Source organism: Glycine soja, chromosome 7 (genome assembly GCF_004193775.1).
Source record: "Glycine soja cultivar W05 chromosome 7, ASM419377v2, whole genome shotgun sequence".
In the NCBI taxonomy this organism is placed as follows: Eukaryota; Viridiplantae; Streptophyta; class Magnoliopsida; order Fabales; family Fabaceae; genus Glycine; species Glycine soja.
The window spans coordinates 4,192,974-4,212,411 of NC_041008.1; the positions used below are offsets into that span (position 1 = coordinate 4,192,974).

At 28.3% G+C, this 19,438-nt stretch overlaps 2 protein-coding genes across 2 annotated transcripts; both read left to right on the top strand.

Annotated features, from left to right (window-relative positions):
* Window positions 1–9,667: 9,667 nt before the first annotated feature.
* Window positions 9,668–13,300, top strand: LOC114418251 (protein DMR6-LIKE OXYGENASE 2-like). Its single transcript, XM_028383508.1, has 4 exons — window positions 9,668–9,918; window positions 10,077–10,324; window positions 10,692–11,013; window positions 12,824–13,300. Exons 1-4 carry the CDS (start codon window positions 9,700–9,702, stop codon window positions 13,070–13,072), a joined length of 1,038 nt encoding a protein of 345 aa, XP_028239309.1. The 5' UTR covers window positions 9,668–9,699; the 3' UTR covers window positions 13,073–13,300.
* Window positions 13,301–16,937: 3,637 nt separating this feature from the next.
* LOC114419332 (caffeic acid 3-O-methyltransferase-like) lies at window positions 16,938–19,058 on the top strand. Its single transcript, XM_028384989.1, has 2 exons — window positions 16,938–17,147; window positions 18,813–19,058. The coding sequence occupies exons 1-2, from the start codon at window positions 16,938–16,940 to the stop codon at window positions 19,056–19,058; spliced, it is 456 nt and encodes a 151-aa protein (XP_028240790.1).
* Window positions 19,059–19,438: the final 380 nt, after the last annotated feature.

Here is a 19,438-nt window from a genome sequence, read left to right on the forward strand (position 1 = left end):
TTATTTTTTCTTTTTCTTTCGGAAATTAACGACTCGTTATTTTTTTTGAGACGGAGAAGCTTCGGCGTGTGAGATCGCGACAAGTGGCGCAATGTTACTGGCTGTTGGTGCTGATTCTTACCTTTGCACTTTTCCTATTTTTTTATCACTTTCTTTTTTTATTTGTTTTTTTTTTATGGCGCTTTAACTTTTAATCTTTTTTTTATCTCTCTCGAATCTCATCCACAAACTCCATGGCTGAGGTTTTAGGTCCGTAAAAGCGTCGCCAGCTTGTGATGGTGGGGCCCTCCGGTGACGTGGCGAGGTCGACCGCTTGCACCCGGTCACCCGGTTGCGCGAGGCGTGGGCCATTTGGGCCTAGTGGTGGCGATATCCGGCCAGCGTGGCCACTCACTTTTGGTCACCGCCACGTGGCAGCTCGTTGGGGCTTTATTGGTAGGTGTTCCATTCGTGCGTGCGGTGGACACGTGCACGTTTTTGGTGAGTGTCAGGTGCGAGCCTGTACGGTTCTAGCAGTGGTTTTGTTTTCTAGTTTGAAAATTTTTCTTATATTGGTTAATTATCCGTACATCATTATCATGTTTTGTTATTTTATGTATTTTAGGGTAAAATATGATTGGTTTTCATATAAAATTTAAAAAATATTTATTTTATTTTTATAAAAAAATTATATTAATTTAATCTCTTTAAAAATAAAATATATTTTTATTAGTCCTTAGTGATATTTTTGTTAAAAAAAAATATTTTAACATGGTTAACATACATAATTATTTTTATCTCTTTATCCTATCGAGCACACTCAAATAATATTAAAATTGATTATTGTTTTATTTAAAGTGACAGACAATCATTTAAGAAATGACAAAAATTTGGAATTTTTTAGATTTTTAATCATTGAAAATTGTTTAATTAATTTTGGAGCTTTTAACCATCAAAAATGATTTAATTTATTTATAATCAAATTAAAAGTATAAGTTTATTAGTTAGAGCTGATTATCATCTAATGGAGTAACCATTAATGAACAATAAAAATATGATTTATTTTTACAAAGATCAAATAATACAAAAAATCTTATGAGTACGATATTAATATTTTTCAAATTTTACAAGACTCCAAACATATTTTACCCTATATTTTATCTTAAGAAAAAAAAAATATTCAAAAGTGAAATTTTATTTTATTTTTTAAAAAAATCTGAAATTAATACAAATAAATTTTCAATAAATACATGTATTGTGTTTAGGGATGTTCACAGTACGGATTGATTTGGTTTTTAAACAAAAAATCATATGAAATAAATATAAAATAAAGATGTTATTCGGTTTAAATATAACATTAAATTTAAATCAAACCAAATCAAGTTTTTACGGTTTGATTCAATTCAATTTAGCGATTTTTTATTTTATTATCAAAATTTAAAATCTATCAAGCATAATTATTATGCTATATTATTTAAAAATAAATTTTATTTATTATTAAATTTTGTTTAACATAATTTAGTTAAAAATTATTATTTTTACTTTTATTTATCATTAATATAAAATGATATTATTAACTTTTTTTGTAACATATTTCATTTATATCTAATACTATTTTGACAATATTAATATATTCCTTTTTAACATATGAAGATAATAAATTATTTAATACTTATTATTAATTATCACACTAAAATCAATATAATTATAACATGCAACTTATTCAGTTTACTTCAATCTTTGATAACAAAATCTGAAAATTAAACCAAATTACAAAAAAATTATGTGATTTTTTAGATTTTTGGGTTTTGTAGTTTTTGATTTTGTTGGATTGATTTAATGGTTTAAGAATGATTTGGTTCAATTTTGAATACCCATAATCGTGTTTATATATTAGAAGCTGATGTAGAAAAATTAAAATTTTACTTTATTTTATTTTGGTTGAATAAAAAAAAGGATAAATAAATATAGTAGAATTTACATAAAAGGTATTTCTTCTCAAATAAGATAAAATGAAAAAGAGGAGAAAGCTTTCAAACAATCATTTCATATTTTTTTACCACATAGTCACAGTTGATTATATTAAAAATATATAACAGTTATTTAATATAATTATTTTTTGTTTACTTTTTCAATTAAATACAAAAATTATAACTTTGTTTCTCTTGGTTTTTGTCCCTTCGTTTAATGACTAAAGAATAATAGTGCGAAGGAATATTTCTTAACACAACATAAAATCACAAATAATAAATTGTCCTAAAAATTTGAATTAAAAAGCACGTACATGGTGAATACGTCACTAGTTTAAAAAATTATTTTTCACATTCATTGTCTATATCAGTTATCTAAAAATTGATGTAATGTATGAATATTTTTGTAATATTGATATTGACATTTTAGATTAATTGGTATTAACTAGGTTTAACACGATTAATAGATAGTTTGACTCTTTAACATCTCGTTAGGAATTCAATTCCTAATATGTACATGGAAAACATATTAATGAAAAAGGTAAAATTTACTTTAATATTTTTTTTATGTTTTAAAGGAATTAATGTTTCACTATTGATTTTGAATTCTTAATAAAAAAAATAGTTACTAAAAATAAACTTAAAAGAATACCTTGTATGAAAAAATTGATGTTGGAAGTTTTTTATTTTCTAAATTGGTTTCTCAATTTATCTTGAATGTGAATGTCTTATCATTTTTTTCAAAAAAAATCAAACTAAATTCTTTAGATTGGTTTTTATTTTAACTAATATAGAAAATATTTTTCTAAATAAGTTACCATTATAATTAGTCTAAAATGTTATAAAATTATCGTGTCATGCATTCCTGCTCTTAGTTCGCCATTGTTACTTTGTGTTTACTATCAATTAGTGTATTTGCTATTATTGATTACTTTCTCTCCATTCTTAATTATAAGAATCTTTCAATTAATTTATGTTTTTTAAGAAAAATAATTAATTTAATTAATTACATTAAATCTATCAATTAATTGTATTATCATTCCAAAAGAAAAAGTATAATTAAGTAAGAATATGTAGGGAAATAAATAACTTAAAAATTAAAAAAAAAATATAAAAAGGGATAAATAAATTTCTAAAAATGATCTTATAATTAAAGAGATAGGAAATATGAGAGTATTTACTCTTTGTTAATTTATGTTAGTGTATTTGTCATTATGAGTGTGTGTTGGTTACATTCTTTATTAATGTGTCTTACACTTCAAATAGATATGCATAATTAATTATTATTTTTTATAATATCAACCATATATAGATTATTTTTAGTATAGATAATTATCATAAAAGTAATAAATTTATCATATATAATAGTACGTGGTTAAACAATATTATGAAAAATCTTTATAATTCCATATATTCTTTATTCTTACTCTAATTTATCTTTCTCTCAATTCTTTTTAGTTCAATAAAATTCACATCTCTTTAAAATAAAAGTCCAAGTTATCTTCACTAAACGAAGTCAAAAAAAGATAAAAGAACCGTAAAGAGAAGGAAACCAACTTGAAAGAAAAGACAAAAAATTAAAGCATATGTACCATAAAAGAATTTAAGAAATGGGGAAAAAGGTTCAACTTCTCTTGTATACCACAAATAGATGGACGCTAGTTTAAATGATTCATTGAAAACACAAAAATAAAATTATATAAAATACATAAATGAACGTATCTTATAACCGAATAAAAGTGGCTATTCGCTAACAACGCAGTGGCATTCAGCAACAACAAAACAAAAGAGAAAGCAGAAACAAAAGGACTCATACTCAAAGTTATTAGTATCAACGGTGAAATAAAAATAGAAAGATATGTTATGGTAGTGGTTCATCTACGGTCTACAATCTTCACAGTATCATCGGTGAACACAATGCCAAAAGTAAAAGTGGAAAAGGTTTGGGTTCAAGAAAATAACTAACATATATGATTTAGTTAAGAATTAAAAAAAATTAGACTGGTCTATATTTTAAAAATAATGATTTTAATTTTCATATATTCACCAATTACAAAAAAAATTACAACAAAAATCATTACTTTTTAGGAGATTATTATGGGTATCTGACAGAAGATAATAAAAGTAAAATAGAATTATTACAAGTACAAATAAAACAAATAAGGTCATGTTAGCTAGACTTTATTAAACATAGTTAAACATACATGACATGAATCTGGCACGTTTTAGCATATGCTTGAAGTATTCATAATAGGTTAGTCAAAACATCTTTTTCATAACTTCTTTGTTTAGGTATGTCAAAATTTTTGCAACCAAAGTTTAGATGACAAAACAAATATATGCATACTTGTCATAAACTTTTTTTTTAAGGCCTAACTGCATAAAAGTATGATTTGACTTGCAAGCCTCTTAACCACGTGTATTTTAAGATAATTTAATGTCCAAATAATGATGAAAACATGTATGTTAGGTTTTATAAGAATTTCATCCAACTTGTTACATGGTATAAATATATTTTAAGGTCTAATTTAACAATCAAGATAATTTATTTTTAAACATGTTTTGCAAGAGACTTATAAAAAAGACATAAACTTATTTTTGAATAAACTTGTAATATTAAATTTGACTCTTTTATGTAGGTCAACATGATTAATATTTAAAAAAATAAATAAATGTGAGATTTTAGTGCATTATAGCATATTTAATATGATAATAATGCCAACAACAAATATTCATTTATATTTATTTAAATTGATCAACATGTTAGGTTTATATGAATTTTTGAATGATCTAAAGTTTTACCATTTTAACTAACTAGACTTCAATAAAAAAAAAGTCTTTATTTGTTTTATTTTATACTTGAACAAGATGTAGACTAGGTCATAAGTTCCTAGTTATAAGTAGCAAATTTTTGTCCCAAAGTTATATGACACAATTAGGAATTAAACTCGAAAATATTAGTTAAGTTCGAACAATCTCATATCAATTTATGTATGTGTTTGATAATACAAAATCATTCCTTTAAAAAGCACTAAGACTAATTTTAACAAAAAAATAATATAAAAATCTAAAGAGTGATTCTGACGACATTCTCTTAAACATTCTCTATGATTAATTGAAATTTATTAAAAATTAGTAGTTTTGGTAGATCCTAGTTCTAAATCAGGAAAGAGAATAATTAAATGAAACGTGCAACCAACCAAAATTAGTGATTCCTAATAGATTTCAAAAAATTATAAGAAGAGTGTTAGAAAGAAATTCTCACAAAAAGTGCATTTCTCAAATCTAAAATACATTTTTAACTCATTATTGGTATTTGCAGTAGCCACCAGCATTCGATGTCTTCGGCTTAAACCCTAAACCCAAAAAGTGGGGAGCCCAACTAATTATGTATCAACTTGGAATTTTCAATTATGAGATGAACCTATTTAGGATTTTGCTTGGTCCACCAAACACTTTTCTTGTGCACCTAACACAAGATGGGCAATTCCAATATTGTCATTTCATAAAACTGATACAGATTGTGAATTCGTAATAACCTTATGGATTGACAATCTGTATACCATATGAATTATCAATCCATAATAGCACGATGCTCTAACTAATTGAGTTAATAGGTTAATTATGTTATAAAATAATTAATGTCGTTGTATATAACACTAAAATTACTAATGTATATTTAATGCACATGTAAATTTACATAATAAATTTTGTGACAATTAATTTTGATCTAATAATTAATTTGTTTACATATATAAATTTTTATGAAACCTATGATTTTTATTTAAAATTTATATATGTAAAAAAATACATTATTAGATCAAAATTAATTACAATAAAACCAAAAAAATACAGTAGTAGATCTATGTTAATAATTTACTTTTTTACACACATAAATTTTTATTAAACCTAGGATTTATATTTACAATTTATATATGTAAACAAATTAACAATTAGATCAAAATTAATTGTCATAAATTTCTTATGTAAATTTACATGTGCATTAAATATACATTAAAAAATTTAGTGTTGTATATAACAACATTAATTATTTTATAATATAATTGATCTATTAACTCAATTGGTTAGAGTGTTATATTAATAACTTAAAAGTCACATGTTCAATTATTATGGATTTGCAATTCATATTAGCTTTACGGAAGGGTAATATTGGAATGTTCATCTTGTGCTGCTGGGTGCACAAAGCAAAACCCACCTATTTACCTAACAAATTTATTGGCCCGTTTTATAGATATATCCAACTCTGAATTCTGAAAAAAAAAAAAATAGCATTGTTGATCAACGGTGTAGTTGCAGGCCTTCTGGAAAGGCTGTTGTAGATCCAACGGAACACATGCCTTCAAGAACATGGCGGTTTTTTGTTTTTGTTTCTAAATTTCTTTAAGGCTTTCGCACTTTTCATGTCACAATGGGCAAATTCACCCTTTTGGTGTTTTTGACATGATTTTCAAAATATTTTTCTCAGATGTCACTTAGATTCTTAGAATTTTCTGTATTGAAATATAAAGTTGTCCAAATTCAAATTAAGAAAAAAGACACTGCATAACAAACATGATTCAGTACCAGAAAGTTAATGTGATTGGACACTTTTTATTTACTTTTTGGAAATTGTTTTAAAAGTATTTTTTTATCACAAGAATATTCTAAAATTATAGTCCATTCTAAATAATAAACATGAGTATTCACTTAATTTTTATAAGAAATTATAACACTTTTTCATTTTTTCTCTTTACAAAATAATTTTGTTTCACATGAAATCTCTTTTCTCTCACATATTTTGTTCATGTGTTTTTTCTCTCCTAATTTTTTTTTCTATTTATAATAAAAATTATCATCAACTACAATAAATAAATTTTCTTTAAAATTATAACAAAAATAAATTCTAATACATCCATTCAAATAGTGTCATCTAATAAAATATAATTTTTTAATTTATATTTAAACCACTCAAACCTTAATAATAAAAATTTAATTCTCAAATATACTTATTTTTTTGTTTTGGAATTCTATTGATGGTGGTGGGGCTTTGTTTACGAACGTGGTTCAGGCAAATTTGCGCTTGCAATGTTTAAGGAAATATCACCGTCGGAAATTTTCTCCGGCGGAGGCGAGCAGTGGTTGACGGCAGGAGTGTTGGGGGAGTGGGGGAGAAAGTTTGAGGAAGAATAATCTGATAATCAGGTTAATCTAACGACTCAAATAACAGTCACAAAATTTACTGGTCCACTGTAAATGCCCCTCGAATAATAAGTTGTTAATTATTCTCAAAATAAGTTATCTTGGGTTCCTTTTCTCAAAATAAGTTGTTAATTATTCTCAAAATAAGTTATCTTGGGTTCCTTTTCTCCCCATTTTAATTGAGAAGAAGCACTTTTTTGTATGGGTTCCACATAAATGCTTCTTTTCAATTTTACTAAAAAACCAAACAAAAAACAAGGTAAAAAATTAGATATTTTCTTTCCTTTTGAGAAATGAAATTCATTCACCTCCTTTCACCAATTCCAATTTCCAAACAAAGGCATAGAGTAATTATATAACAAAATTAATATTGTATTTTTATATATTTTAATATTTTGTGATAAATGTATCCATTAAAGTGCTAAATATATTTAATATTTTTTTTATAAAAAATATCAATTCTTTTTAATAAATAAAAAACATTATTAGAATTATTCCACAAACAATGCAAATTAAGAATATATACCGTGCCACTCCTCAAATACCCCTCCCATTTCCATTCCCAGCATGTACAGATGACAGAATTTTCAGCCATTTTTAATTAGTTTTTTTTTTATTTCAAAAACTTCAATTAAATTTTTTGAAGAAAGATTAAACGTTTTACTGTTAAATAGCCTCCGTCCAAAGATCAGAGCTCGCTTTTCTTCTTAACATATTTTATGTAAGATGTATTCATAAGTAACAATTTTTTTTTATATGAAAAATTGAGAATTATAAATTTAAGTTATACAATTAATTATATACGAATCATTAAGATCAAAATAATCACACGAATACTTTAAAAAATTATATACATTTTTTTAATCTTGACCACATATTCCTCATCTCTCTATATAATGTGGTTTGGTCATTCAATAATATTAAGTGGATATATAGAGATAGCATACACAAGAGAAATAATTTTTTCTCCCATCTTTGATTTGTTTTTTGGTACATACTCTTTAATTTGTTTATTGAGTTATTACATTTTAATGATGTATCATGAATTGTATTCTTTTTATATTATAATGTTTTTGTGGGGGTAAAAGAAATGTCATCTCTATAACATTATTCATGGTCTCTTAAATAATATTATCAAAATTTTACTAGTCCTCCCCTGCTCATTACAGGTATATTAAACGTAGAATGGTTAAACATTATAATATTTCTCATTAAAGAAAATAAAAAGTTGAATTAATTAGCTCCAAAGAAATGAAAAGGAAGAGGAGATTGTCATCTTGCCATTTATATCAGTTGTCGTGTCGTATATGCCTTCTGATACTTATGTTAGTTTAAAATAATTGTTGTTAATCGGGGCTGATAAAACTCCTAACATCCAAAAAAATGTAAACTATTCTTGAATCCGACAAAATGTAAACTTGTATTCTATAAAATTATTATAATTCACTTAAATATTTCGACTTCTAAAACAACGGTAGCCTGGCGCAGTTTTAATTAAATAATTTAAAATATGCAATTTTTTTTTAATTATTTGAAGCTTAGAACTTTTCTGGAATATATGGGTATAAAATGCTATGGAATTGGAATGGGTATAGAAATCTATGGAATTGAACTTGGTCGAATTGCAGAAAATCCTACATCGTTGCATCATATGTATAGTTACTTATTACCGACTGAGTTGATTAATTAGCCGTGTAATTGTTCCGATCTGAATTGTTCCATAAATTTTTATCAGACCAAGTTATTTTCTAGACCGGGTCAAGTTGATTGTTTTGAGGTATTCAGATTGTTTTGACCTATTTTCACCCTGCTTTGTGAGGCCATCTTTTCATTTTTTCCCCCCACTCATTTCAAACATAGCTTAAGGTATATGGAAGTAAAAGAAAATGAAAGTATATGACATTTATATAATAAGTGATATAATAACAAAAGAGGAAATATATATAAGAAGAATATGAAATAAGTATGAGATTAAAGCAAATGACTAAATGAGGATATATATATATATATATATATAATATGATAATTTTATGATTTCATTATGTTTTTTTTTTCACTTAATTTAAGGTGCCTATTTTTTAGTTCCTTAAATAAAAAAATATATTTTTAATTCCTTAATTTTTTTAAAATATTATTTTTAATCTGTCTAAATTTTTATTTAAAAACCAAAAATAAACCTCCAATTTAAAAAATTAAAAACATAATTAGCCTAACTAACTTTATAATATACTCCATTTTGCCGCTATAATTTAGATGTAGGATATGCCCTGCGATTCATTAGTGGACATGTCAGATACGGACTTGGGATTCGTACAAATTTTGAATATAAAACTTGTTTTTTTTTTATGAAATAAAACTTATGTTTTTAAAACATTACCATGTGTGTAGTGAAGATATTATATATTATTACATAATCAGTGGGGTATAGTGCTGAAGTCATGCATACTACGTAAGGCTGAAACACAATTGATTACCCCCCATGACCACAATATAAATTCAGGTACAAACCCCATCATGTTGTCATACACAGCATCATCATCCATAGCTAGCAATGGCCGCCACAAAACCATTGTTAACCGACCTAGCCTCCACCATTGATCGCGTTCCCTCTAACTTCATCAGGCCCATTGGTGACCGTCCAAAACTTCATCAACTTCACTCCTCCCTTGCTTCTATTCCCATCATCGACCTTCAAGGCCTTGGTGGCTCCAATCATTCCCAAATCATCCAAAACATTGCGCATGCTTGCCAAACTTATGGCTTCTTTCAAGTACATATCAAACTATATACACTGCATGCATGTATATAGTCATATATTGTTATAACTTATAATTTTATTACTTTGGTTTGATGAAATTTCATTATTATTGTTACCCTCAATTATACAAAAAGTAATATTTTTGCTTGTGGGTGGTTTAATTTTTCAAGATTGTGAACCATGGGATTCAGGAGGAGGTGGTGAGCAAGATGGTGAATGTGTCAAAAGAGTTCTTTGGTTTGCCGGAGAGTGAGAGGCTGAAGAATTTCTCTGATGACCCATCCAAGACAACAAGACTCTCCACCAGTTTCAATGTCAAGACTGAGAAAGTTTCCAACTGGAGAGACTTCTTGAGACTTCACTGCCATCCCCTTGAGGATTACATTCAGGAATGGCCTGGCAACCCTCCATCTTTCAGGTTAATTAAGTACTATTATATATATGTTTTATTTTTTGAGTTAATTTTTATAGACTACTACCATGACAAAAACTTATATACTATCAATTAATCAAAAAAATGATAGATATTATTTAGTATCAGCCGATTAATTAACTGACAGAAGGCTGTTTCAATTTAACTAATGTTTAAGAGTTTTTGAATTGAAATATGTAGACATACCGAGAGAAAGTTTTAGTACTGTCCATAATAATTATATTCATCTTGAACAAAAATGTCAAATTACATGATTTATGAAAAATTTAATGATTTTAAGGATAATTACTGTAAAAAATAGCTTATCATTATATTTAATTTAATTTGTGATGGATGTTATTAAATATTTCAGGGAAGATGTGGCGGAGTATAGTAGAAAGATGAGAGGGTTATCACTGAAATTGCTTGAGGCAATCTCAGAGAGTTTGGGTTTGGAAAGGGATTACATAGACAAAGCACTGGGGAAACATGGGCAGCACCTGGCCATAAACTACTACCCTCCATGTCCTGAGCCAGAGTTAACGTATGGTTTGCCAGCTCATGCTGACCCAAATGCAATTACTATTCTGCTCCAAAATGAGGTCCCAGGCTTGCAAGTCCTCTATGATGGCAAGTGGCTAACCGTCAATCCTGTCCCTAACACCTTCATTGTCAATATTGGTGACCAAATTCAGGTATTTTGTGCCCTCAACTTTGAAATATTAAATGTTAATTATGTCATCTAAGAGAGGAAAAAAATACAAAAAAAGGGTAACATTATATTTCATCTTTTTTCAAACTCTAGCTCCAACTATCTTATAAAAAAATAAATGCGTTTAAAAGTATAAGAAAATTAGTTGTATAAGTATTTAGAACCATTCTTCAACACATAATAGTTATAATTTATTTGTTTTCGTAATGTCAGAATCGTTGTAATGGAACTCACTAGCTGACATCTGTTTAGGCTTTACTAGTACTATTATAAATTATCTAGGTGTGTCTTTCTCTTTTTAGCATGCGATATTCAAATTAATTAATTACTATTACTAATTAGCAATTACTTCCACGTCTCTAACCTATTTTTTTGTAAAAGGAAGATAAACGTGACTCTCGATCCAGTTGGGATATTAATTGTTAATACTAATAGTCGGATAGATTAGGGAAATCCGTCAAATTACGGAGTAGTTTGTTTCTGAAATAAGGTGTATCGAATTTTTTGGTATATAAAAAGTTAATATATATCTCTTGCAGAGTCAAGAAAGACAACCAATCTCATTAAGAATTTAAGGTCAAATTAATCAGTTCCTCTAATAGGGTATATATATATATATACACTACGTTCAGAAATTTTTTAAAGTTAATGGGAACAATTGCCTCTAAAACCCCGTGTAGATTCGTCCCCGTTGAATAGCTTGAATAATTCTAAATCAGATCTTTAATGAGGAGTTTGATTAATGTAGAGTTGCCCAATAAGAAGACAAAAATAAGAAGTAGTATTCTATATTACTTTTTTAACAACCAAAAATATTTAATGAGATGTATTATATATTTATATATACTCCTTGACTAATATTTTATGTATATTTGTTAGCTAGACTTGTATCTTATCTCTCCAACCGCATCAGATCTTGTTAATTATTGATGAACACGATCTCATATATACCTTCATTAAGGCTACCACAGTATATTATTATTAAACACAAATTGAGTTATATGTACCATATATAGGGTGGGTAAGCGGGCCGGTTAATCTTGCGTAAGATTCATCCGTGTATGTCAGTGAACTGGATCAGTCCATTCCACATTCTTACACAGATTTAATATATTGGTTCATCTCCGTACTGTAGATCCTGCGGGTCAAATAAACTAGTCCTAAAGCCTAATTTTTTATTTATTTAAAAAAATGTAATTTGAAAATAAATATATATTTTTTTCTTAAAAAATAATCGATTACACTCAATTATATATATATTTTAAAAGGTCTTAATAAATCTCTAACAAATACTAAATTACAAAAGTTTTAACACAATCAAATAAATTTTTAACATAAATACAAAAAAATTTTGGATTGAATTTTTAAGATTTATTGAGTTTGAGTTGGACTTAACTGATAGTTGTGGATTTGTAAACCAATCCTTGGACTTGGACCAAACATGCATGTTCGCGAATTATGTGGGACAAGTCTAAAATTCTATATAGTCATGAATTTTTTTTAAAAATTGGTCTATAAATTACGCAGACAGTAAGTTCCACTGACCTGCATAAATCTAAGTCCATTTATCCACTCCTAACAATACACGACGCATGTTTATATGAATTATAAGAATCAGTAATTTATATTTTATGTGTAGAATTTATAATTGTATGTGGATGCTATACAAATACAAAATTAAAGTTACGAATGTGGCTAGAGTAACAATATTTTCATTTATTTATTTATTTCAAATTAGACATCTTGTGTAATTATATATTCTTATACTCGTTGTTGTGGGTTTGGAAAAATAGGTGATAAGCAACGATAGGTACAAGAGTGTGTTGCATCGAGCATTGGTGAATTGTGAGAAGGAGAGAATGTCCATTCCAACATTTTACTGTCCTTCACCAGATGCATTGATAAAACCAGCACCCAAACTCGTAGACAATGAACATCCTGCGCAGTACACAAACTTCACATACAGAGAATACTATGACAAGTTCTGGAACAGAGGGCTTTCAAAAGAAACCTGCGTCGACATGTTCAAGGCTCAAGACTAAATTTGCTCAACCATATTGCTGACAAAAATGCGCACACACTAGTTGAAGAACTTAGTTTATCTCATTTTGAATAAAACACCAATGAGCTTTAATTTTAATTTAGGTGATCAGGTCTTTAGAGTTTTTGAAATTTTTATGTAGATCTTTTTACACACAAATAAAAGAAATTATCATATGATTTGCGTGTATTGATTGTTATTGTTAATACACATGATAATTTTTAAATTACTCATGTTCTTGTTAAATTTTTCTTCAAAAGATCCTTTCTTCTGTTTCATGTATTTTTTGAATTATTCTATATTTTTTAAAACATTTCGAATGATAACTCTTATGGGGTTTCACGTTTGTTTGGAATCAAAAGCAGAAAAGAAAGGCGTGCACGAAATTAATTAATCAAGAGAAGTTAATGGATAAAACACATCTTCCAACAATATTGATGTGTTCATTGTGGATAGTTAACATGTTTGAATTGGACTACTAGTTTTAGATTAGGCTTCTATTGAAGGTTGACTCGATCTATTTTAAGTGGACGGCTGATACTATGTTAAAGTGCGCAGTCGAAAGGTTATTTTAAAAATCAATTCATAAGGGGATGACCTACTCAGTTATATAAACATTTATCATATTCGTTAACCACCTCAATGAGACTTTTAACATTAATTAATGTGTGATTAATTGTTCATGAGTACATATGTTAATGCTAGTATTAATTGTTGTTGACCAAGGATAGTCATTATACAAATTTGGCTTAAGCTCAATCCGTAAAACTACCTATAGGTTGCATGTGTTTATTTGAACGTGAAAAAAAATATTATTTAAATGTACATTTATTATAATATATCATGAGTGTGGGAATTCTTTGCTAACTTAAGCATTTTTTTTTAGTTCTAATGATATCATCACTTATCATGATATCATCATTATGTTTACATTTAAGAATACATGTTGGATTCCATCAAATAAATCCAAAATTAAACAAGTTGTTGTTGAGCTACTAGTAGCATATCAATATATCATTATTGTTAATGTGTCAATCATCACCAAAATTGTTAGCCATCTCGCGTTTCTAACATTTTCATTTGAAAATCAAAATTTGATAATCTATTGAATATTGATAAGTAACAGTTTAGCTTTAACAAAAGTGATTGGTATTACTGCCCTTACAGCTTACAGGCGTACATCATTCATCATCTAGACTTTTTCATACTACATTCACATGCCACAAATTATTTGTCACGAGTGGAAAAACATTGACTACGGTACATATATGTCTAAATTTTTTTATTCTTTTGAATTGGACATTATGTGTAGTTAATGTGGTTTTTTTTTTCTCTCACATCTTCTGTATATCGTGTAGTTGAAGCAGAACTACTAGAGCAGACCCAGGTGCAAAGATCTCGGCCAAGATTTCCCCTCACTATGATAGAGTGTGTTTGGCTGTGGAGAAGAAAGTACTGTTCATGAATAAATTTTTAAAAATAATCTTTGTTTCACACTTTTTTTTTAATTCAAATATTTCTTCTTTAATTCTCTTATTTCTTTTCTTTTCTACACAACTAAACACACTCTGTGTGCTTAATTTTATTAACCCTTCTATTCTCTCTATGGGTATTGGCCTTTATGATTTTTTTCCTCATTTTACTGTTATCTTATTTTATGTTTTGATGATTATTAATTGTTCAAACTTTTCACACACACACACATATATATATATATATATATATATATATATATATATATATATATTCTTTTTTTTAATGCTTTATTATAAATAAGTAATAAATAATCAGATTTTTACTTTATATCTTCAACTTACAATAATTTTTTGTTTTGCCTAACAAGACAGAAAAGGAGCCTATATTATTATTACAATTTTAGTCTTATTCATTATTATTTTTGTTATAGTTTGTTACGTATTTCTCTTAATACAATTTAATGAATTTCATATAATTGAACTATACCATTAACCATTTTTTTACTCATTTTTATTAGGAAATACCCAAGTCCCACATGGGCTGCCTCAATCTTTGGAGTGTAACTTATATATCTGTTGGACAACTTCATTTAATATCAATTGGTTTTAAGATGAAATCTAACATGATATGAGAGCAGGTTCTAACCCTGAGACCTCACCGACCTCATCTTTGCTTGAGTGCAGCTTATATATGATATAAAAATAATAATTTTTTTAAGAAATAAATTTCCCCCTGCCCGGCACAAGTTGTAATTAAATATGGGAATAGCCATTCTTGTAATACACAATCTTACCAATTACTCAATTATTAAAATTGTGATGCCATTATTTGCGTTGCCCTGAATCCTGATTGAATGATTCGTTTCTGCTTCAAATTATAATCAAAATTTATCTGTCGGCAATATTAATTTGAGTAATAAACAATCTTACCAATTACTTAATTCTTGAATGAATGATGATGATAATGTATTTTAAAAGTTGTGTTCCGCATGGTTGCATTATAATTGAGTGTCCGGTATGACAAGAAACGACTCTCTTTAACTGATTTTTTTTTTTTTTTATGTTAACCACTCTTTTATTAATTTGTGTCAAATACTGATAATTAAGTTGCTTGCTGGTTGCTGCTCTTTTAAAATATTTACACATGTATTTTGGTATATCATTCCTGCCCACCATGCCATTCAACATACAAATTAATATCACTGCTGAATAAGTTATTGCTTTGCTACTTTTGAATTAATTTAATGGAAAAAGCAGGTCAAACAATAGATGTTGATCCAAAAAGTAAGAAAGAAATGGAAGAATAAGAAGAAAACAGCTACACCTACGCCATGCAGCTAGTGAATCCAGCGTGCTATCCATGGCCATGTACTCAGCCATAGAGCTTGACATTTTTGACATCATAGAGCTTGGCTTGATGGTTTGAGATTACGTGTCCTATAATTGTGACGAATTTGTTGATCGATCATTTTGGTCAGTTTTAAACGGTTATAATCAAAATGCTATTAATAATACCAATTTCATCCTGTGAAGTATACAGATTAGTCAACTTCTTTCTGAACACAATTAAACTTACATGGGAGTTACGTTCGATCGTGTCAGACTAATTTTTGACATTAAATTAGAAAGTTTTAGTTGAAACTGCAACTCTTATTAAACAATTCTTATTTGTATTTTATGTACTTTTTTCTCACACATGCAATAAAATAACAAACAAGAATTATTATTTTCACGTGAACAAAGTAGCAATTAATTCATGTACGTACTTCTTCTACCACACAATTTGACAGGTTAAAAATGTAATTATGACCAACTATTTTATGTAAGTTTTTGATGGTCAAAATCACGGTTTGACCGGATCTTTGATAAAAATAGATCAATGCCGTAATATATTTTAAAAAAGGCCCATTTGGTAAAGAAAAAAAATTAAAAGTGATCGAACAGCCGTTCTGAGTGTGACACAATAGAGTTTTATGTACCTTTATTGCAAATTAAAAAATTCAACTACGTGTTATATGTGAAAACTGACATAGATAATAAATAGTCCATCTCTTGGACGATATAATGATTTTTCCTAACACGAGCTGCCATGTTTTCGTCTATTGCCTGGTTACATTGTAGGAGAGGATCCAAGTGCATCAGTCACATTTTAGATTATTATTAATACAGTGAAGTTTATTTTAAAATGTGACAATTAATATAAAATGCTTAATTTATAGGATAAAAACCATTGAACAATTGCTTACTGTTCTTACATAAAAAACTTTTCTCCATAAATTTATTTACATTTTAATGAGGACTATACTCCTGTATGTGTTAACTCTATCACGTAAGATCCTGAAAAGACTTGCTAAAACAAAAGCTTCTGTGTCCATAATTCCAAGGTACCACATGAAAGATGCAATTCTTGAAGGAGGTATTCCATTCAACCGGGACCATGGCAAACACGTATTCGAGTATTCCAACATGAACCCGAGCTTCAATCAGCTTTTCATGGCTGCAATGACCAACCGTGCGACTTTAATCATGAAGAAGATTGTTGAATGCTACATGGGATTTGAACACATCAATAGGCTGGTTGATGTTGGAGGAGGCCTTGGGGTCACTCTAAACAAATCACTTCAAAATACCCTCACATTAAGGGAATCAATTTTGACTTGCCTCATGTCATAGAACACGCCTCCCCCTATCCCGGTATGATATCTAGTTTATAGATCTACTAGTATATGTGTTCAACAATATATATCTTTTTTTTTTAATTACTATAATTTGGAACTTTGACTCTTGGATGGAAACTTGAGGTATCCCACAAGCTTTTTTTGGTTTTGATCTTTTGGACAATTATGAAATTCTTAATGCGGAGTTCAATCATATTTAAAACTTTTCCGTTTCTCCTAAAAAATATAATGTTAAAAAAAATATAATGGTTAAAATAAACAATATGATATAAAAAACATTAAAAATAAAAGATAAAATAAGTGTATCATCTATCAATATAAATAAATTAAAGTATAATGTCAAATAAATGAAATAAATGTTATAAATAATATAATTGTTGAAATAAACAGTGTTATATAAAAAAAAGCATCTGAGAAATAATAATAAACATAAAATATTTTTTTTGTCATCTATCATTATCAATACCTTATGTAGTAAAATGATAAAAAAAAAATCCTATCGTATGTATAAGAAAATGTAAAATAATAAAACCATATTTTTGAGTAGAAGAAGAAAAACTAAAAAATATAATAAAATCCTACCTTGAGGTAAAAGAGAAAAGGAGGAAATTTATACATATTTTAAGATAAAAAATATATAAAATTAAAAATTAATGATTTAAAAAAACGTTTTAAAGTTGCACGCATTTAAAAAACACGTTACATGTTACTAAAAAAATTCTTTATTAAACATTATTGGTCAAACAAGTTTTTTCGCGAGTAAAAAAATTAAGAACAACCAGATGAAATAACATCCCAAACATAATATATGAAACTATAAGTTTGTCTAACTATGTCAATGTGTTGTAACAAAATTTAATTTTCAAATCGGGTATTATTAATTGATTGCGGTGTCGAGCATGTGGGAGGAAATATGTTTGAAAGGGTGCCACAAGGAGATGCCATTTTGATGTCTGTGGGTATCAAGATCATCTTTGTGTTGAATTTATATTTTGTTTTTATTTTTAAATTTTTAAGATTTATATATGATGTCTGTGGGTATTAAGAACATCGTTGTTTTCAATATTTATTTTCTATTTTTTATTTTTATTTTCAAATTTTTAAGATTTATAAAATATATATCGAAAAGAAAATATTTTAAGGTTGGATAGTGTTTTCACTTCTTTATAAAAAAAACTGAAATCATTAATGCGTTGTTTTGACCTATTTTTTTAAAATATTTTCAGACCAAATATTTTTAAATTATAAGTAAATGTATTTTTATTCTTATTTTTTATTTTTCTTAAAAATAAAAACAAAAAAACGCTTAAATCAAGCTTACCTAAATCCCAAATTGTTCTTTCCTTTACTCTATGACGTACTTCGTGCATGGGTCTCATTAAATTTATTATTCCCCGTTGCTGAATTAATTAAATATGTCTATGGGTGGTCCGAGATTGATTTGTAGAGTGGGTGCTTCATGATTGGAGCGATGATGTGTGCTCCAAGGTGTTGAGAACTGTTACTATCATTTGCATTATTTTTATGACGTATATTTATGAAAAATCGTTTTAGAATGTGAAATAGTGACATTAATTCGTTCCTTAAGTTACTAACCCTAGCTATAGGTTCGTATGACGCCGCATTTGCAGTACCCCAGTCCTCCCCTCCAAACCCTCCTCACCAAGTCCTCGAATCCCTCCTCTCGCTCCACTTCTTCCTCCTTCCTTCCTCCACCGCTGTCGCCGCTTCCTCCGCCGTTGACGACCAATCCGAGTTCATCTACCTCTCCTGGCTGAGTTTGGGATCAGCCTGGAGGCAGGCGGGGCCGCCAACGTTGGGGAGGAAGAAGTAGAGAGGGTCCATGAAGAGGGCGAGGAGGCTCGTAACAAGGAACACCCGGTTCCAATAGGCCACGATGTCGCTGTCGGGGTCCAGGATTTGGTAATGCCATAGGATCTGGAAAGCGTGCTCCTCCTCTCTCGCTGTCGCTGCCTTCGGTCGAGACCGGAGTCGCCGGAACTGACCAAAAATATTGACACGAAGGTGCGTGTCATGATTGATAGGGGAATAGCTGCTGAGCTGTGTACTTTGATTAATTATTTAGCTCTTATGGGTCTTAAATAAATTGGCAAACTACTTCTTCACTCCAACTGTCCCTAGTTTTTAATCTTCATTAAGAGTAGGTAACCGTTTCTTATCAGAATTTTTTAGTAGACGAAGCTGTATATTATT